Source organism: Pelophylax lessonae (genome assembly GCF_965119305.1).
Source record: "Pelophylax lessonae genome assembly, chromosome: 10".
NCBI lineage: Eukaryota > Metazoa > Chordata > Amphibia > Anura > Ranidae > Pelophylax > Pelophylax lessonae.
In genome coordinates this window covers 17,308,926-17,331,213 of record NC_138777.1, presented here as the reverse complement: position 1 = coordinate 17,331,213, position 22,288 = coordinate 17,308,926, and the positions used below count along the sequence as shown (strand labels likewise).

The 22,288-nt window shown below is 45.8% G+C and overlaps 1 protein-coding gene across 4 annotated transcripts in view; it reads right to left on the bottom strand.

Annotated features, from left to right (window-relative positions):
- The window catches only part of SBF2 (SET binding factor 2), a 645,230-nt gene that overhangs the window by 126,353 nt on the left and 496,589 nt on the right, over nucleotides 1–22,288 (bottom strand). For all 4 annotated transcript variants that reach the window (XM_082270857.1, XM_082270858.1, XM_082270859.1 and 1 more), the window contains exons 18-22: nucleotides 19,123–19,293; nucleotides 15,876–16,138; nucleotides 3,092–3,261; nucleotides 417–490; nucleotides 112–307 (exon numbers count right to left, since the gene is read on the bottom strand). In XM_082270857.1, the coding sequence (XP_082126983.1) occupies nucleotides 112–307; nucleotides 417–490; nucleotides 3,092–3,261; nucleotides 15,876–16,138; nucleotides 19,123–19,293 (874 nt within the window). The remainder of the gene's footprint in view (nucleotides 1–111; nucleotides 308–416; nucleotides 491–3,091; nucleotides 3,262–15,875; nucleotides 16,139–19,122; nucleotides 19,294–22,288) is intronic.

Genomic DNA, 22,288 nt, shown 5'->3' with positions numbered 1-22,288 from the left:
CAGTGGAAAAGTGCCATTAGATTCCTACCGTGCTTATATTCCTTTAGTTCCAGACAACTTACTTGAAGTTGGATCTACACTTTAACCAATAATGTGACAAGATGCATGTACCTAATGGGTCATGTGGAGTGCCTTTAAAAATGATGCGATATGTGGTAAGGAAGAGAGCGCCCTCTGCTGGCAGGATGTGAGGTCCTCCTAACATTCCTCCAGTTGCCTCTTCTCTTCCATCGGGGTCCAGGAGCACACGCAAAGCTTCACAGACAAATTCTTCCCCAGGAAGCAAGGCTGGTCTGAGGATTTTGGGCTGTAAAAGAAGGACCGATATTGAAAACAAAAAATTGGACAAATCATGGAAGTATAATTTCCAAAGATTACAGCTCTTTAAAAATGCAGGCCCCTGAAGACATCATTACCTTCTTGATTGGCGGTAACCTTCTGCTCTCTCGATGTACGGCCTCTAGGGTCTCGATGTGCATAGCTACAATGCCTGGTAAAGACAGAATGAAAACAAAATTACACATAAGAGGTGATATGAACCATGGAGCAACAATTACTTTGTTAACACAAACATGAATGTTTGAAAGCTCCGTCCTGTGGGCGTAACGCGTAAGATGGAGTGGAGTGCATTACATTATTATGTCACCCAGAAGCCAATGCCTGTGTGAGAGCTCGTATACGGATACCTTCTCTGGCCATGCTGTGGATGTTCTTAAAGCTATATGTCAGGGGTCTTCAAACTTTAAAAACAAAGTTTTACGGTCCTTCAGGCTTTAGGAGGGCCAGTGGGAATAGAAAACGTCCTGATGTCCAACTGCCCTGCTTAGCAGGGAATGAACAAACAACAAGATCCCCTGTCACTGAACACAGCTCTGTGTTGTTTACACTCGCAGAGCTGTGTTCGGTGAAGCTCAGAACCGTTCACCGGGTGGCGGTGGTCAATCATTGGCTGGGACCCAGGGATCAGCATGTGCTGTGACGCACGTACGCCACCTAGCTGGAAATGGCGAATCACGTATATGCACATGATTTTGCGCACAGCAGCCGCCCTGTAGCAGTAAATCCACAGGAGGCGATCGGCAACTGGTTAAAAAGGTGCAGGGATCTTTTTCCTGCATTTCTTGCAGGAACAGCAGCCCATTCAAGGGCCGCTGTGCCCACGCAAACGCTGGCCGCACTGAACGCATGGATGTGAACCTAATCTAGGGAAGCCAGATTTTATCTATTTTGCCTGCAGTAATGTGTAGAGGAAAAAGGGAGACAAAATGCAGCATGATTGGATGTCTCTGCAGTTCAGTAACTGTGAGTCAAGTGAACTCAAAATACTGCACACAGACACCGGCTCCCTGTTGCAGAAATGTGAATGGGATGGGTAAAAGATGGCTTCAGCTCTTGTTCTCTACCTGTAGAGAACTCATCAAACACATTTCACCCTTTTCGGGGCTTAATCGTAAAGGCCTTTATGACTAAGCCCCGAAAAGGGTGAAAAACATGTGAGGAGTACTCTATAGGTGGAGAACAGAATCTCATTCACATTTATGCAACAGGGAGTCAGTGTCTGTGTGCAGACAGCCGCCATTTTGTTGAAGTCTACTGGAGCCTGAAACGTTGATTTTGTTTGTCTATTCACATGCTGATCCAACTGACACAGATTTGAGGGGCATTTGAGCGGTACTATTTTCATAGTTTTTTTTACAGTTTTGTAGCAGTTTTACAGGAAGAGTCTAGTAGAGCTGGTGCGCAATGTGGCAAAAGTATGAAAGCTGGGGCAATGTTTTACATCCGTGGTAGTAGATAGGAGCGTTTGGCGGCAATGAGCCAGGTTGTGCAGCTTTGCCACACCAAAAAACTGATATTGGATAGTTCAAAAGCCACATAGCAAAATATCTCTACCATGTCAGTCTTCACTCACGGTACAGGAAGTGTGACTGAACAGCGTAATGATTTACATCAGGGGTAGGCAACCTTTCAGAGGTTGAGATCTACCAGGACAACATGGAGGAACCCCCTTCACATCATACCACTTACAGTAGTGTCCTCTGCCCCCCCCCCCACAGCAGGAACCTCTGCCCCCCCCCCCTCCACAGCAGTTCCTCTCCCCCCTTTCCCACAGTAGGAACCTCTGCCCCCCCATGCAGTAGTATCATGTGTCTCCTTATACAAATGTCCTGCCCCCCTTCATATCAAAAGCAGTGTCCTCTGTCCCCTTCACACCCTCCCCCCACTGTGGTGTTCTCTGCCCCCCAAAGCAATGTCCTCTGTCCCATTCACACCCTCCCCCCACTGTAGTGTCCTCTGCCCCCCCTAAAAGCAATGTCCCCTATTCCCTTCACACCCTACCCCCACTGTAGTGTCCTCTGCCCCCCTCAAAGCAATGTCCCCTTCACACCCTCCCCGCACTGTAGTGCCCTCTGCCCCCCCTCAAAGCAATGTCCCCTGTCCCCTTCACACCCTACCCCCACTGTAGTGTCCTCCACGTCTCCCCAGTGCAGTGTCCTCTGCCCCCTTCACCCCCCACTGTAGTATCCTCTACCCCCCAATGCAATGTCCTCTACACACACACACACACACCCCTCCACCACTATATTGTCTTCTGCCCCCCCAATACAATGCCGCCTGTCCCCTACACTGTAGTGTCCTCTGTCCCCTTTACACCAGTGTGTAGGTAGCACTCTCCTACCTTACAATGGCGTATAGCAGAGCGGAGAGTAGGAGGTATGACAGTACTGGATAGAGGGCGGGCGCTGCCAGGATTACCTTTAAACATGAACAAATTGGTGATTGGTTGCTAGGACAACCCGACAACCAATCTCCTGCTGATTAATGTGAAAAGTTAATTCCAGCAGCTCCACCCCCTGTCCTCAACCGGTACTGGGACTCTTCCTGCTCTCTATTTTGCAGTGAAGAGGAGAGGGCGAAGGCTGGGGGAAGGACTGGTTGCAGGGCTGTGTTCCCGATCGACCAGTCGGGAGCCTGCGGTCAACAGGTTGATTGCAATCGACGACTTGCCCACCCCCGATTGACATGTGTCGGGGACAGTGCTTAGCAGGGAAAATTTCCCTTGTGTGTCCTGCTAAGAGCAGAGGCATACCTGGGATCATGCAGTGCAGGCTCTTGATGTGATCTTGGGTCACCCCACTCTCTGTGCAGACTTTGTCAATAAATCTTGTGATAAATCGCACCACTGAGTTGGCAATATCGCTCTCCGAATCCTCAAACCCACTCTCTGTGTCGTAGCTTTCTGCAACACTGCCGGCAATGCTGAGAAACACAATTGGGTTATGAACATTACACTTTGTTGGAGGATAGTATAAAGACAGATTTCAGACAGTTATATTAGCAATATTTTATTTTATTAAACAACTAGTATTTCTTTACATTAAAACTTAAAGTGTATGTAAACCTTAACCTTGTAAAACAACCCATACAGTTCTCTTCATTCCTCCCAAAACCGCCTGCTCTCTAGTACCCTTGTCACCTCCAAGACTTCTCCTGAGCCTCTCCCATCCTTTGGAACTCCCGAACCCAATCTGTATCTCCTACTCTGTCCACTTTAAGATGATCCCTGGAAACTTTTCTCTTCAGAGAAGCCTATCCTAAATAACCACTGTACTTTCATTTTCTTCATCAGCTCATCCCCCACAGTTATTACCTTTTGTATCACTTGACCCTCCCTGTTAGATTGTAAGCTCTAATGAGCAGGGCCCTCTTATTCCTCCTGTATTGAATTGTATTGTAACTGTACGTGTATAATCATAATACAGTTTAAAATAGAAATGAAAGACAAAACATTTGTGTATAGATATAATAAACATTATAAATACCTTTTATCCCTTTTTAATTTTTATGAGTGATCACATAACCGGTTCTCAGAGAGCTGGGGAGGAGAAACAGAAGCACACTGGTCTTCCCAGTAAATGGTTGTGGGGGGATGTCAGGACAGGTCTGATTATTGGAGGAGAGCAGGCTGAGTTCCCAGCACAGCTAAAGAACTGACAACACTGTGCTCTCATGCCTAGCGTGGTCAGTTTTAATAGGAACATTAACCCACAAACTGTTTGCTGAAGACAAGCAGACTAAGGACATGGATTACTGGAACCATGTCCTGTGGTCTGATGAGACCAAGATAAATTTATTTGGTTCAGATGGTGTCAAGCGTGTGTGGCGGCAACCAGGTGAGGAGTACAAAGACAAGTGTGTCTTGCCTACAGTCAAGCATGGTGGTGGGAGTGTCATGGTCTGGGGCTGCATGAGTGCTGCCGGCACTGGGGAGCTACAGTTCATTGAGGGAACCATGAATGCCAACATGTACTGTGACATACTGAAGCACATCATGATCCCCTCCCTTCAGAGACTAAGGCCGCAGGGCAGTATTCCAACATGATAACGACTCCAAACACCTCCACTGCCTTGCTAAATAAGCTGAGGGTAAAGGTGATGGACTGGCCAAGTCTCCAGACCTAAACCCTAGTGAGCATCTGTGGGGCATCATCAAAGGGAAGGCGGAGGAGCGCAAGGTCTCTAACATCCACCAGCTCCGTGATGTCATCATGGAGGAGTGGAAGAGGACTCCAGTGGCAACCTGTAAAGCTCTGGTGAACTCCATGCCCAAGAGGGTTAAGGCAGTGCTGGAAAATAATTGCAGCCACATAAAATATTGACACTTTGGACCTAAATTGGACATTGTCACTTAGGGGTGTACTCACTTTTGTTGCCAGTGGTTTAGACAATTATGGCTGTGTGTTGAGTTATTTTGAGGGGACAGCAAATTTACACTGTTATACAAGCTGTACACTCACTACTTTACATTGTAGCAAAGTGTCATTTCTTCAGTGTTGTCACATAAAAAAATATAATTTTTTTTACAAAAATGTGAGGGGTGTACTCACTTTTGGAAGATAATGTGTATGGCCAAATATGTGTACCCCTCTCCAAATGACTGGGTTCAGGTGCTTCTGGTGAAGGGTACAGTTAATACTACAGCAAGGGTCAGTTTACCGTCCTTTAGGCCTTCGAGGGGCCAGATTGTGGTCAATGGGATTGGAAAACGTTGTGGTGCCGGTCAGAGCAAACAGTGCCCCATGATTGGTTTTGTGAAAGAAATAGTGCCCTATTGTTGGTATCAGTGGAAGGAATGGTGCCCCGTTATTGGTTTTGTAGAAGAAATAGTGCCCTATTGTTGGTATCAGTGGAAGGAATGGTGCCCCATCATTGATGTCTATCGTAGGAATGGTATCCCATCATTGGTATCGGTGGGAGGAATAGTGCCCCATCATAAGTGTCTGTGGGAGGAATGGTACCACATCATTGATGTCTATTGGAGGAATGGTACCCCATCATTAGTGTCTGTGGGAAGAATGGTGCACCATCATTGGTGTCAGGGGAAGGCATGGGGCCCAAAAGACCGGATAAAGGCAAGAAAAGGGCCACATCTGGCCAGTGGGCTGCAGTTTGGAGACCACTGTACTATAGCATTCTAATATTTTAACCTTGACCTCAACCCTACTGAAAACCTTGGGGATGTATTGGAAGGCAAATTGTGAGCCAGGTCTTGTCCTCAAACATCAGTACCTGACCTCACAAATGCTCTTACTACATCATACTACTACATACATCATACAAAGAAATTTTAAACAATTGTGCTCTTTCAACCTAATGATAACAGTTTGGGGAAGGTCCTTTTCTGTTCAAGCATGGCTTTGCCCCTATGTACAAATCCAGCTCCATGAAGCCATAGATTGATGAGTTTGTAAGGAAGTCAAATAACCAGCTCAGAGCCCTGACCTCAACCCTACTGAACACCTTTGGGATGAATTGTACACCGAGTGTAAGCCCGGACTTGCCATCCAACATCACTACCTGAACTCACAAATGCACTTTTTGGCTAAATTGTAACACTCCAATATTTTGTGGTGGAAAAAGTGGAGGCTGGCATAGTGGCAAAAAGGGTCAACTTTATATTAATTCCCATATTGGTGTGGTCAGCAGGTATCCACAAACTTTCTACCATACAGTGTATATCCATTATCCCCATGCCTGGAAGAAGTGCTCACTTTGGATGTGTGAACTGGTACTAAATGAGATCAGCAAGAGTGTTGGGGGGACAGTAATTGCTGCTCCCCTCTATCTCAAGAAAAGACATAGTAAGGCAGCCCCATACTTCTGTCATGACAGGGTCTTTTTAAATGTGGGATTTCCATAACTGACCAGACTGTCCATAATAAATACAGCTTTTTTTGGCTGATTAAGTGATCAGTAGAAGGTATCTCATTGCTGAACTATGCAACAAATGATATACTACAAAATAGAGCTCGGAAGAATTACATTGCCATTTTGCAATACCTCAAATACCCCTGATAGCACTTAAAAGTTCCATTGTTAGTAATTTATTTTGACAACATGATCCAAAACATGCTTCGTAGTTGTCTAGATCGCATTTTCGTGCAAGCAGTCCGGCGTCTCGGGGAAAACGGGGACGCTGCCGCGGCCATGTAGGTTTTCATCTTATAGGGACAACGGCTGCAAGTCATTGTCGAAGAATGATACACAGCTACACAAACAATGACATCAACCCCCCACTTCAGCAATTGTTTATCAAGCTGCGATCAGACATTTAATCTAAGTGGCGACGTTAGGACAAGCCGAACATTCCACCGAACACAAACAAAAAATTTTTTACATTTGGTGGGCTGGGCAAAGTTTAAGAGGGGGTCCTTAACCCTTTCAGGGCTGAAGGAGTGGATATAGTCCATCCAGATAATTATACAATGGTGGTTGGTGGATGGTTATACCACTAGCTAGCAGCCTAAACCACTTAGGGATTCTAGTGGAAGGATTATTACACCTGATTTGCTGGCTTCACCAATTGGCTTTGGCAATTGCACAGCAGTACTATCTCCCCATTTAGTTGCTATTAATTTCACATTACATAGACTGCAGTAGAAGAAAAGAAAGACCAATTTGCCTGCATCCAACATTGTCCCATATGCATATGGATGGATTGGGCAAATGGTCTCAGTCCTCACAACAACTACCTATGGTGTGTTTATGAAGACTTATCCACAAAGGCTTCAACTTCTATACCCTCTGGAAGCCCTGCTAATTAACAATGCAATGTTGAACCTCAGTAGTCAATAAAGTATCTGGTTTTGAGCTCTTGAATGTTAGGGATGTGGCTTAGCCTTCATATCAAAGTAAAATTTGAGGCCCAAATGGACAATACTCTCAGGACAGCAGGGGTGCCAAAAGGATTTGAGGGGTTATAAAAAAAATGTCCTGGAAGGCAGCTTTTGGCTCCTGTTCTTCAACCATAATGTTAAACCCGAACTCCAACTTTACCTATAGTCTTGCACATGTGTACAGGCTGTACTGAAATTGGTTACTCTGATTACACTGCGAGCTTCTTGCAATGTGCATTTCGAATCTGCAGCAATCAGAAAGAGCCGGTTCTATTTTTTGGCTGGAGGGCATCATCTAGCCTGTTCCCTCCCAGCCTGACTGTCCCTGGCTTGCCCCTTTCATTCACTGAATATCAGTTCTTTCAATCACAGAGGTTCAGCATCAAACATTGGTGGGACCTAGGGGGATCTGCATGCAAAGGCAGCCTTCCTAGGAACACCAACTCCTCCAGACTAATGCTCACTAATCAAGGATTGTGATATTTGCATAACTTCTTCCAAGAGCCGGCCAACCATTTGCATTAGGGCTGATGGCTCTTGGGAAGATTACTGAAGCAGGGGCTCCTGGTGTTTTTAGGAAACACTCTACCGAGCCCTCCCACCAGCCATGATCTGCCTGCATTACATAAAGAGCCACTGATGATATCATCAAGTCTAAAATAAGGTATGTAATGAAAATGGAAAGGATTTAAAAATGTCAATAGCACATTGATGAGAGGAAAAGGAGGAACAAAAGAAGGCAAACTATAATCCCAACATTATTATTGGGATTATATTTTGGGGACAGGGATTGTATTTGGGGACAGGGATGTCCTGTCTCTGCGAAGGACACAGGGACAGGACAACTCCACGAAAAGTATTGTCAATATTCTCATGGCACACGGTCTAGGAAATGGTCTCATCAGTAGCGGCTGCTGCAGCTACTACCAGCTGGAAACTGGACTTATCACAGATCAATGCACATATTTGCCAGCACACCATGGATCGTCATATGTTGTCCAAAGCTTTTATTGCAGAAAGAACACATCACAAGAAACCAAGTACAAAGTTTCAGAGCCGCCTGAAGAAAGGGTCCTGTGTGGCTCCGAAACATTGCACTTGTTCCTTTGCCATGTGATCTTTCTGCGACCAAAGCTATGGATGTATGACGATCCATGGTATGCTGGCCAATATGTGCATTTATCAACACAAAAAGGACTCAGGACAAAAGGACAGCAATTAAAACCTTATAACCCATCCTCACTCTATCCAAACTACAGAAAAAGTTTTGTCTGGAGTCACACTTTAACCACTTGCCGACTGCCGCACGACTATTTACGTCGGCAGTCGGCCCCTCACAGGCAGAGTGACGTAGATCTACGTCGCTAGCCTGTGAGGGTCTAGGGAGCGAGCGCGCGCCCCCGGAGGCGCGCTCCCGCGTGGTCATGGACCCCCCCGCGCGTGTGACCGGCGGACCCGATGTCCGCCGGTCACTCGGCGATTGTCGGTGTACTCAATTATATACTCTATGTACAAGATTTGATATGTGTATTTATATATGCTATATTCTAGATTATGAATGTTAAATTAAATGATTAAATGTGTCAACGTCCTACGGGTCCCCATTTTCTGGGTTATATTAAATTTTGTATATCAAATTTTTTATATGTTTTAAGACTGAGTACCCTTGGAAAATCGTTTGTCACAATAAATCTGGTATTTATGAATATTAATTTTAGATATGGTATTATTACATGTATCCGTTTATATACCCAATATATGGGTGTTTATAGTGAGACCTACATCTGTCATGCCCTGCTTCATCAAGTATCTAATGAATTTCCAATTGCCGACGGGTTCCCAACACTTGAGATCCTATAGGCTATTCACATTATATACCCATTTAAATATGATATGTCCAGCCGTACTCATGTAAAGTCCCATAATTCCTTCCTTTTTGCTAGGGATTTGAACTCCTGTTCGTTTTTATTTCCATCTGTGTCCCCATTAGGGAGATTCACCCTATTTGGTCCTGTTTACCATTATCATTGAAAGCGAAAGTAAAAGAAAACAACATTTTGGGTTGTTCCCAGAAACGTAAGAGGGGAAATCTTCCACTGGGGACACTAGTTCTGTTGGCTTGGCTCTCCCTTTCTGTTTTTGACTACAAGACAGGAAGTAAAGAATTCATCATATACGATCTTTGAATTGTCCAGGCTTCTGATGGGTCCACCTTAAGGGCTCTTTCACACGGTCCGCCTCCGTAGGCGGATCCGTGCTGCTCAGCAGAGAATCTTAAACACAGATCCCCGCTGGGCAGGAAGGTGACATCTCCCTCTCCGCTCTGTGTGCAGAGAGGGAGATGTCAGAACCCCATGCATCTCTATGGGGGAATCGGATGAGAGCGGACCGCCTGTCCGCTCTCATCCGATCTGATCCCCTGGACGGATGGAGAATAGGGTTTCCATCCGTCCAGATTTCACGGACAGGATCGGATGCGGATGGCAGTGGGTGTCAGCGGACATGTCTAAAAAACTGACAGGCGGATCTGATCGGATCGCTCGTGTGAAAGGGGCCAAAGTGTTCCTCTGAAAGCCTACCTATTGTCATATTGGTTATATTGAAAAAATGGATTTTTGTAAGATCTTACCGTAAAATCCTTTTCTCTTAAGCTCATTGACAGACGTAGTCTTCTTGATTCTCAAGAGCTGGGTTATGTTGTCTCCGCAGGAGTAGGACTAGGCAGAAAGACAAAACGTTCTGGCTCCACCTTAGGGGCAGTCCCTGAGGGTATATCCTCCCTCTCTCTGCTACAGGGAATCAGTTCTGTTTTAAAGCAGTACAGAGAATTTAACCCAACCCAACTCAATGATAGAGGGGCGGGTACTACGTCTGTCAATGAGCTTAAGAGAAAAGGATTTTACGGTAAGATCTTACAAAAATCCATTTTTCTCTATCGCTCATTGACAGACGTAGTCTTCTTGATTCTCAAGAGCTGGGACATCCAGAAGCAGTGCCACAAATGAGGGGTGGGATTGACAAAATCAAATCCAATCTAGAAGGCCCAACCGGTGCCAAACTAGAAGTTTTAAAGGCTCATTATAAACAAAGAATGAGACTAAAGAAAAATTTTCCAACGGAAAAAACCCTCGAGGTAGACCACTGGTCTCCTCAAATTGCGGCCTGCAAAACCTTGCGGCCAAACGAGGCATCAGATGATGCCATTACATCAACTTTATAATGTTTAGTAAAGGTATGCACCGACGACCAGGTAGCCGCCTTGCACACCTGGACCACTGACGCCTGATGGCGAAAGGCCCATGACGCACTAAGTGCCCGAGTGGAGTGCGCCTTAACAGGGAACGGGGGCTCCCGACCCTTAATAGAATAAGCCTGTACTACCGTCTGTCTGATCCATCTGGAAATGGTCGCGGCAGATGCAGGCAACCCCTTTTTGGGTCCATCTGGGATCACAAAAAGTGAATCCGTCTTGCGAAACGAGTCTGTCGTTTTCAAGTATACCCTGATCGCCCGGACCACATCCAAGGAGTGTAAAGCAAACTCCCGAGGATGACTGGGCTTAGGACACAGGGAAGGTAATACAATTTCTTCATTCAGATGAAATTCTGAAACCACTTTTGGTAGGAAGGATGGATTCGGACGAAGAACCACCTTATCTCTACGAACCACCAGATATGGTGAACGACAAGATAATGCGGCCAGTTCTGACACCCTGCGTGCAGAAGTAATAGCCACCAAGAAGGCCACCTTCTGGGACAACGTAGGTAGAGGAATCTCCCTAATATCTTCAAAGGGAGGTTTCTGAAGAACCGACAACACTAAATTAAGATCCCAGGGGGGTAACGGCGCGTGCACTGGCGGAGCCAGATGTCGCACCCCCTGGATGAAATTCCGCACCAAGGAATGAGTAGCCAAAGGCTTCTGAAAGAAGATGGCTAATGCTGAGACCTGACCCTTGATAGTACTCAAGGCCAGTTTCTGCTCAACCCCTTGTTGCAGAAAAGCCAATATTCGACTAATCGAATAAGACCGAGGACGGAACCCCAAAGGTTCACACCATGCAATGTAGGACTTCCATGTGCGATGATAAATCTTTCTGGAAGTCGCTTTCCTTGCTTCAACTAGAGTAGGAATAACTGAAGCTGACAAACCTTTGTCCTTCAGCACCTGGGTCTCAATAGCCAGGCCGTTAAAGCCAGCGATCGTAAAGCAGGATGCAAGATCGGTCCCTGAGACAGTAGATCCTCCCTGAGAGGAAGTCTCCACGGGACGTCCGCCACCAGTCTGACCATGTCGGCGTACCAAGCTCGACGAGGCCAGTCCGGAGCTACCAGAATTACTGGAATTCCTTCCTCCTCTATCCTGCGAAGAAGTCTTGGCAGTAACGCGAGAGGAGGGAAGGCATACATTAGCTGGTATTGCCCCCACGGGGCGATCAGTGCGTCTGCGGTTTCTGCTAGAGGATCGCGGGAGCGAGCCACGAATCTCTGAACTTTCCTGTTGAATCGTGATGCCAACAGATCCACATCCGGGGTGCCCCACCGTAGGCACAACTGGTGGAAAACGTCTGGATGGAGGGACCATTCCCCCTGATCCAGAGTCTGACGGCTGAGATAATCTGCCTGCCAATTCTCCACCCCCGGAATGAACACCGCAGAGATTGCTGGAACAAATCGTTCCGCCCAGCGAAGAATGCAAGCCACTTCTTTGGCCGCTCGGACACTCTTGGTGCCCCCCTGGTGATTGACATAAGCCACGGCCGTGGCATTGTCCGACTGGATCCGAACCGGGCTGCCCTGGAGCTGCTCGGTCCAGTGAATCAGACAAAGTCTGATCGCTCTCAGTTCCAATACATTTATCGGTAACCTGGATTCTTCCGGGGACCAAAGTCCCTGGACAGATAACTGACCGAGAATTCCTCCCCATCCGGATAGACTGGCATCCGTGGTCACTATCGTCCAATATATTGGCAGAAATGACTTTCCCTGGCTGAGCATTGAAGACCGAAGCCACCAGACCAGAGACTCTCTGGTCTGTTTGCTCAATCGGATCTGATTGTCCAGGGATTCCGGATTCCGATTCCATCTGAGAAGAATCTCTTGCTGAAGAATTCGGGTATGGGACTAGGCAAATGGGACTGCTTCGAATGAAGCCACCATCAACCCCAGAACCCTCATGCAAGTCCGAAGGGAAGACCAGCTGTTGGACAGTAACAACTGGACTGCTGATTGAATCTTTCGGAGTTTCCCTACCGTAAGAAAAACTCTTGTCTTGACTGTGTCTAAAATTAGACCCAGATATTCGAGCCTCTGGGTGGGAACCAGAAATTACTTTTGCTGGTTCACCAGCCACCCGAATTCCTGTAAAGAAATCATAGTAATTTCTATGTTTTGTAGCAAGGTCTGAGGAGACTCTGCATGAAGCAGAAGATCGTCTAGGTAACCAAGGATCGATATGCCTCTTTGGCGCAGAAGTGCCAACATTGGGGCCAACACCTTTGTGAAGACCCGCGGAGCCGTGGCGAGACCGAAAGGTAACGCCACAAACTGATAGTGGTTCTCTTCTACGGAAAAGCGTAGAAACCGCTGATGTCCTGCGAAAATGGGAATGTGAAGATAGGCGTCCTTGATGTCTATGGACGCTAGGACATCCCCTGGATGCAGGAAGGCTGCTACTGTGCGAATGGACTCCATTCTGAATCTTCTTATGTTGACAAAAGAATTGAGTGCTCTTAAGTCCAGAATTGGACGCACTTTGCCCTCTTTCCTGGGTATTGTAAATAGGTTTGAATAAAACCCTTGAAACCGTTCTGTCCAAGGAACGTGGACTACCACTCCTTGTTGTAGTAAATCTGTGACTGCTCTCCGCAGATCTTCTAAACGATCTGAGGATAGTCGGATATTGGAAGGGAAGAATCGCGCCGGTGGGAGAGATCGAAACTCGATCTTGTACCCTGACCTTATGACTTTGCAAACCCATTTGTCCGGGATTCTGGAAAGCCATGGATCCGGGAACCGGCGAAGACGTCCCCCCACCCCAGTTATGGGTGGGGGCGCACCTTCAGGCTTTGGATGGTTTATCTTCAGGTCTGGAGGGGGCGGGCTTTTGCTTGCCCGACCAACGACCCCTGACGCCTCCTGCAGGAGCTTTGGAGGACTTAGTTTTTTCACCCGCGGGACGAAAAAACCTCTTGTGAGCAGAAAAAGAAGGCCCTCGTCTTTGACGAGTTCCTCTACCTTTAAAATTTTGCGGTAAAAAGGTGCTCTTTCCACCCGTGAGATCTTTAATGATCTCATCTAAGTTGGCTCCAAATAGACGCTCTCCTGAAAAGGGGATATTAGCCAATGCTTTTTTGGAACCTTGGTCGGCTAACCAACCTTTTAGCCACAGTGTACGCCTGAGAACCACTGCTGAGACTGATGCTCGCGCCAATAATGGAGTGGCGTCTAACGCCGCATCACACACAAACTGTAACCCCTGTATCATTTGTTCCAACAAATCTGATACCGCCTGAGGGACCTCTTCTAAGTCCCGGCGTAACCACTTGGTCCATTCAGTTACAGCCTGCGAAACCAGACCAATAGCTATTATAGGTCTGAAAGCTGATCCAATCAAGGAAAACATGGTGCGAGACATAGCTTCTATCTTGCGATCCACTGGATCTTTAAAAGACGGAGCGTCTTCTAAAGGAATAACCGTGGCTTTATTCAATCTAGCAATTGGTGAATCCACCACAGGTGGTTCTGTCCATTTCTTAATAAGGGTTTCCTCAAACGGATAACGCCTGTCAATGCGTTTAGAAATAGTAAAAGTGCGTTTTGGCAGACGCCATTCTTCTTCGATTGGATTGCCAAAACATTTGGGCAATGGAAAAACCTTAGCCGCTTTGATGCGTTTTTTAGTCCCAAAAGGGATTTCAGTTTCAGCTATTTCCGATGGAATACCCTGTAACCTTAAGGTCTCTTGAACAGATACAATGAGTGCGTTTACCAACGCTTCCTCTCGGGCTATGGCGGATGCCGAAACATCCTCCTCACTGTCTGAAGAGACAGGACCCGAGACACCAATCCCAGATGAAGTACCTGCAACTGCAGAAATGGGCTCAGAGTCTGAATCCGAGGTTTCAGATAATATGGGGTTAGGCGGGGGTCGCTTTCTTGCGCCCTGTCCCTGACAAGCCACTTCCACCCGGGACACAAAAGTTTCCATAATAGCTGACAATGATTCAATTGTCAATGGGGTGCTGGAGGATCCCGCAGACCCCTCGAGGGGATCCGGAGGAGATACATGAGTGGCAGGGTCCATGTTAATTCAGGACACCTTTGCCAGCAAAACAAAAAAACTTTTTCTTTTTTTTTTTTGTGTGTCTCCCCCTAGCGCAATAGCGCCCCTCAGAGTACCTGCTTCTCGATCCCACAGAGAGAGAGAGGGACCCCCAAGGCTCACCAACCGATGCAGTGCAGTTTCCAACCAACTGCAGTCAGCGTCTGTCTTACACAGACTGGAAGGAGCTGTTTGCTTTTTCCCGGGTAGAAGGACGTGGCTCCGCCCCCTGTGTACGCCTTCCGGCGTTCCCAGCTCTCCACGAGGTAGCTGGGCTCACAAAACATGGCCGCCCCCATAGAAGAGACATAAGACTCCAAAAACATGGCGGCCGGCGTGACCTGAGGACATACATGCATTTGGTCTACGGCAAAATGGCGGCGGACCGCCGAAATCGTTTTCCCAGCACATCCACCTGCATCTCTGCTAAGAGGCGATATATGGATCTACAGGAGATACACTACACATAAGGTAGGATTATACCTCCTATGTCTGCTGTAATGTTACAGTCTGCTGGGTAGAGTGTTAGCTCTTAAACCAAGTCCACTTCCCACAAACACATGCTGTATTACAAGGGGGACTTGTAAGTATCAGATATATACTGACCATATATGGAGGGGCCCATAATACATACTGCCTCATAACGAGGAAAAAAAGGGAACGTTTACTCACCATACCGAACCGACAGGCACCCTCTCTTCACAATACCTTCTCCACCGGGGTGGGGGTTTGTGGACCACTCCGGACGCCTCGACTCTCTGGTTCCTGGCGTCCAAGCGAGACTTTTAACTCGCAAGGTCAGTCCCTGCACTGGGACTCCGTCGCGGCCGACCCAGCGCGGAGCTCTGGTCTGCACGCGCTCGTAGGCAGAAACCGGGGTGACCACTGGATCTCAACATCCAGCCCGTCGCCCGGCCCCGCATACTTACTTGAATGTGTCGCGGCCGACCAAGCGCAATGCCATGGTCTGCGCGCGCTCGTAGGCCGGCTGGGGTGACCACAAGTGTCGCCCAGTCCGGCATTTTTGCTTGAAGATCTCACAGGAAAAAACACTGGAGAAAACTACCTAAAAAATGTCTTTTTCTTAAAGAAAAAAGTCTTGCCAGGACCAAAAGATCCCAGCAAGGAACTTAGGTCCTTACTCCTGACTAGACAGAAAAAAACTGATTCCCTGTAGCAGAGAGAGGGAGGATATACCCTCAGGGACTGCCCCTAAGGTGGAGCCAGAACGTTTTGTCTTTCTGCCTAGTCCTACTCCTGCGGAGACAACATAACCCAGCTCTTGAGAATCAAGAAGACTACGTCTGTCAATGAGCGATAGAGAAATATATTTACTTTATTGTTTTGTGGACCTCTCCACTCCCTTCTCCTCACCTGTTGGTGACAATACTATTGCTGCCACTCTCCCAGTCCCCGGCGGCAGAGGTCCGCAGCAGCTTGTTCTTGCTGGTGTCTAGTGGTACTAGGAGGTACACCATAAGGTTAGAAAAGTGGATGGCTTGGCTAAAGACGGTGCTTTCCTCGTTTTGCACCAGTTCCATTTGCTGCTGCTTGCTGAGCGAAGGCCAAAGACGCAACTGCTCGGCAGCGATGTCCATCACTGTGTTCTCCTTGTCGGAACTCTCCACTCCATTCTCCTGAAATGAGACACCATTAAGTCAATGGCACAGCATAGCACAAAGGTGTTGGGGTCATATTGCTGATCTAACTTCAGTCAGTCATTCATCTTCTGAGGTACTAATCTAAATTGTCAAATGTTTGTGGAAACCTGACCGTCTCACCTCAATGAGCTGGTTGCATTCTTATCCTATTCCGTAATTAACTTTGCAGCTATATCGCTCTTTTTACAATATTTTGGAGTGTCTCTATGGAAATTTGAGCCTATTTAGCCAAATAAGCATTTATAAGGTCAGGTAAGGATGTTGGATCAGAAGACCTGGCTTACAATCGATCAGAGTTCCAATTCATCCCAAAGGTGTTCAGTAGGGTTGAGGTATCTGACATTCAGCTTGCCCCTGGGAAGACGTCACCAATGATGAAACGCGTTGGGATTGGCTGTTACTGAAGACATCACGCTTGCTTAGCTGTTACTCACAGCGTTCCTTTCTCATGAGCTGCCAGTCTGCTTGTTTTTGACTCATTTGTGCCTGTGAACTTATTAAAGGTACTTCTTATATAGTTCAAATAAAAGGATTTAAATGTTAGCAGGCTTCACTATGCTTGTTCATTTTTTTTTATTCCTGATTTATTTGGAGCTGCTGCTGAGCAGCCACCGCCTATCTTGGATATTGGGTTATTTTGTGCTTTTATGACCATTATAATTTATGGTCCATGCTATCTTGTAAGAAGCGTATGCTAAGTGTTGGTGCTTGGTGGTGGATTTCATCAATCAATGTTACTTATACACTTTTTTGCACTTTATGGACACTCTTGTTTAATATTGAACAGGACTTTTTCATTGAAAGGACTTTTTTTATGTTCACAAAACATTGGATTTTGCGCCTATTTCATTATATCCCTTTCATACGATTGATTTTTTTCTACATATTTTTTCAATTATATATTTTGCTTATAATATATTTACTACATGTTTAGTTGTTTTCATGCCACATTATTTACTATATTATTATTCATGATTGCACTATTAGGATTTAGCGCTGCTTCTTATTTATATTGATCATTTACAGCTGGCCTCATAGTTGGGTAAGTGGCTGCTTACCTTTTCGTTCTTTTTACCTGCCCCAGTGCAGATTTTTTCCTGTTTTATATTTTATAGGAGGTCAGGGCTCTGTGTACAGAACACCACCAAAAATGTCAGTTACTACTACTTTGATGGGCTCCCTGATTTTCTTAGAGGTCTTTACTAAGATACAAGTCAGATTTTCGGCATCCCCCTGTAATAGGAATTTTTGGTGAGATACATCCCAAGGAAAAAATACTCCTAAAGGGATGCAGACACTGCAACTTTTCGCATTAGAAAACTGAGAATGCACCAGGTGATTATAATGTACCAGACCCTCCCGTTCACAATCAATCTGCACAGGACATGGTCAAACAAAAAGCTACTTACCCTTCCGCCTCCCTCCCCCCTCCTTTTTCCTCTTCCCAGCCTCACCCCCCTAGTTTTAGCAAACCTATTCTACTACATGCCAGTTGGCATACACTATACCTGTTGTCTGGCCCACATGTGCAATATATCACTCCTTGACAGGTCCGATTGCCCTATTGTCTAATCTGTACCACTGGTGTTGGCTACAACCCTTACTCTTTTGTACACTCTACCTGCTAAGGATTGCCCCCCCCTACGCTGATGCTATGATGTCGCAATGTCATTATTGCTATCTACTTGTTTCACATAATTGACTTTGAATAGCGTAAGATTGTGCCTTGCTTCTACTTTTAACTCCAATGTTCTGTTCCCTTTTTTTGTTTGTTTTGTATGTCTTCTTAAGATAAATAAAAATGCTTCTGTTAGGCTGCATTCACATGTCAGCGTATGGATCGTGGGCAGAATTGCAGCGATTCCGCCCACGATCCAGAGATCATTGCAAATCGCAGGACGCCTGTGCGTTGCCAGTGATTTGCAATAGCACCCCAAACGCTGAGCGATGTTGCCGCGATTTCCGCCTGCCGAATCGCGGTAACATCGCGCAAAAATAAATCTCGGGACGCATTACGCCCAAAAAAGAACAAGAGCTTCTTTGGAGCGTATTGCGTCCCGCGATCCCGGCAACATCGCTCAGCGTTTGGGGTGCTATTGCAAATCACGGGCAACGCACAGGCATCCCGCGATTTGCAATGATCTCCGGATCGCGGGCGGAATCGTGGCGATTCTGCCCGCGATCCATACGCTGACATGTGAATGCAGCCTTAAACTCTGTGTGTGAAGAAACTTGTAAAAAGGGGTGTGTCTTCTACTCAGCTATGCCAGCACAAAGCAGTGTAGTGTGAGGGCAGAAAGCAATGACATGAAAAAAGGTATTTTAGAACATATCCTAGGCTAAAGATCAGTTACAAATCATAACATGCAGAAATAGAGGACTAAAAAGAGGTGTGAGACTTCAATTAGACTTTAAATGGATTTTAAAGGCAGAAGGTTTTTTATCTTAATGCATTCCATGCATTAAGATAAAAAAAACCTTCTGTGTGCAGCAGCCCAGCCCCCCCCCCCCTCAGCCCCCTAATACTTACCTGAGCCCATCTTTATCCAGCGATGCTGCAGGAGTTCCTCAGCTGCCTGGGACTCCCCTCCTCATTAGCTGAGACAGAAGCGTGATTGGCTCCCGCTGCTGTCAATCAAAGTCAGTGAATCAGGTGAGAGAGGGGGGGGGGCGGTCCCACATAACGATTTTGTGTCTGAATGGACACAGGGAGCTGTGACTCAGCTCGGGTGCCCCCATAGCAGTCTGCTTGCTGTGAGGGCACTCAACAGAAAGGAGGGGCCAGGAGCACAGTAGAGGGACCCGAGAAGAGGAGGAACGGGGCCACTCCGTGCAAAACCAACTTTACAGAGTAGGTAAGTATAACATGTTTGTTAAAAAAAAAAAACAAGACTTTACAATCACTTTAAAGAATTATGTATATACCTTAAGATTGGAATTTTGACAACCTGTATATATACCTTATGATTGGAATCCGGCTCCTTATTGGCATCTTTCGAGGTCAGGTAGAGGGCTCGCACTTGGTTCTGAACATCGTTATAAAACGTTGTCTCCCAGAACTGCTGATTGGTCCATATGGTGTGATCCTGGACACACGTGTAGGCGAACTGGCTGACCCCGGGAGACAGTTTCTGTGAAAAGTAACAACGTTATTAATAAACAGCACATACATTTCTGCCTGACACGATACAACAGAAAAATATTAAATCTTCAGGATATTTTCCATCTTGATGATGCAGCTGAACGGTTCAGCGTACAAGGTGATGTTTAGCATTTTTTTTTTTTTCATGCGTCGAGAACAATTAAAGATTGGAAAGTAAGACGTTAAACACAACATTTGGAGAAAACATCTTGTACGTGACTCAGTCAACAACAAGCCAGCGTCCTCTAGAAACGTTTCCCCAGGTCTTCTCTTCCAAGAAAGAGAGATAAGAGGGGTGACTAAGAGATGTTTGCCATGGAATGGTCTCTTGTATCTCCCTGACTGTCTCCACGTTTCAGAAATTCTTTTGCTGAAAACGTGACAAAGCTCTCTGAATTATGGAAAAAGCAGACACCACTTATGTAGAGTTACCCAACAACTAACCGGGATAACGGGTACCTGATAGAATACTTTAGATAAAATATATTCGATTTTGTTCTAAGTAAATGTAGAAAAGAAGTGTGACCAAGTGCCTAATGTATCATGCCTCCATCCCCTTATATAACATACATACAACCAATATTCTCCAATGGGACTTTAAATGAGGCATAATACAAAATAACTTTTTTTTTTTTTTTGATTAAAAAGGTCTTTATTGATAAAAAAAACTCAGTTACAAAAAATATAAGTACATATCAGGAAATCGCCATGGGAATACAGCAAAACAAAAACCGTCAAAAATGAAGGGAATACCTAGGTACATCAAGAACATATATGGATTGTGGAAATTGCCTAACCTGTATCTGCAAGAGCTCTATGTCCCCAACAGTAAGATCCCATTCAGACTGGGGCGACACGACTTGGTGGGGCAACCTGTGCACCGCGACCTCGGCGCGACTTGCACGGACTTCATATAATTGAAGTCAATGCAAGTCGCCTCCAGGTCGCCCCAAAGTAGTACAGGACCCTTTTTTTAAGTCGGAGCGACTTGTGTCGCTCCTATTAGAACGGGTCCTGTACTATTCAATGGCGAGCGACCCACTGCGACTTGTCAGGCGACCAAGTCGCCTGACAAGTCGCGCTAGTGTGAATGGACCCTTAATGAAAGCAAGAGATGTAGTGAATAGAAAATTTGGCATAAACAACAGTGCAAAATTTAAATACATGTCTCCGAAGCCTGTACCCATCTATCCCATAACTTATTAAACTTGAGGGGGCACCCGCGTGGTGCATACATCAGCTTTTTATAGGGTAGCGTTATGTTAACCTCTCGGAGCCAGTCATGGTGGGGGGTTTGTCGCGCATCCATTGTCGTGCAATGCATTTCCTTGCTAAAAATAGTATCTCGTGTAAGAAGAGGGTAGTGGATTTGTCTATACTGGTGTCAGGGAATATCCCTAGAAAGCATGGCTTGGGGGCCAACGTACAAAAGTACTTTTTAGTTTTTACTTTAGTATTTTTTTTACCACAGCCATGAACTCTTTTGCCACCTCATTGGTTTTCCCATTGGGTCTCTAGGTCCCCCTCCACTACTCCCGTGTCAGACACTGAGCAGTGGTCACCATTTGGAGACGCTATATTTTATCAATTTCCAAGCTGGTTTGTAAGTCCCTAAGGTCGTGGCAGCCCCTGCTTTTCTAGGGAGTGCTTTAATACAATTTATGTATCTGTTTTTTGGTATAGAGTTCTGTTGTTGGAGGCAGCTACTCCTGAAGAAGTGAAAGTGTTCGCGAAACGCGCCAAGTTACAAGATGCAATCCTCTCCCATATTGCAATTATCTTGGTTATGTAAAAGCATGTACTTTAAAATATACCAGCTTGATGTTCATTATACTTTATATTGTTATGTGTAACCCATTGGCTTGATATGCCAAACATTTTTTGTGTGTACTTTATACATTTGTGTGTTAAATCCTTGTACCTTACATGATTGGATCCTTGTAATGGTTGTTGTATACCCTACTTCTGTTCATTATGTTGTTTTTTTGCAATGTAATATTGTTTTTTTGTCTAAAAAAATTTATAAAAATTATTGGAAAGAAAATCCTTGTACAATAAATTGATATTTTATGACTTTTGTATTATGTCTCATTTAAAGTCCCATGGGCGAATATTGTTTGTATGTATGATATTAATACAATACACTTAGAGACGGTTCACACTGAGGCGACACGACTCCTTACTACTTCGGGGGCGACTTGTGCATTACATTGCACCACGACTTCGGAGCAACTTGCAGGGACTTCACATAATGGAAGTCTATGCAAGTCGCTCCGAGGTCGCCCTGAAATAGTACAGGACCCTTTTTCTAAGTCGGAGCGACTTGTGTCGCTCCTATTAGAACGGGTCCTGTAGCGGTCAATGGACCGCGAGGGAGCGCGACTTGTCAGGCTGACAAGTCGCCTGACAAGTCGCGCTGGTGTGAACCGGCTCTTACAGTTTTCTTTTTGACCCAAAATTACCTGATGATCCTCCCAGTAAAGTCTATGCAATGCAACTTCCTGTGATGAGGTGACAACAACGCTGCACTGTTCCTGAATTCAGAGTTGTCACTCTCACACAGGCTGTGCCTGCTTGCACTACAGTGGGATGAGAAGACGTTGCAGGGGGTGTGATTAGGATCAGCATTGTCTTTTTTCCATTCACAAGCCTCAGCATAGTGCTGGCTATACACTTACAGGATAAAAAAAAAAAACTAACATATTCCTCCAACCAAGCTAAACAGCACAGAGAGATGAATCTCCCCTGCTGGCTTCTGTTTTCTGACAACTGGCACCAGTGGTTGTTAGAATATCCTCTGCCAAATGGAAAGCCACTGCACACCGGAGGGATCACTGGTGTCCACATTTATTAGGAAAGATTTCAATAAGTTTAACATAGACATCGCTCATCTAGGACCTCTAATTAATTTCACATCAGTCACAGAACTCTACTACTAAGCCCTATGGTTGAAACACATTAAGAAGGGCAGTCCTAGATGAGGG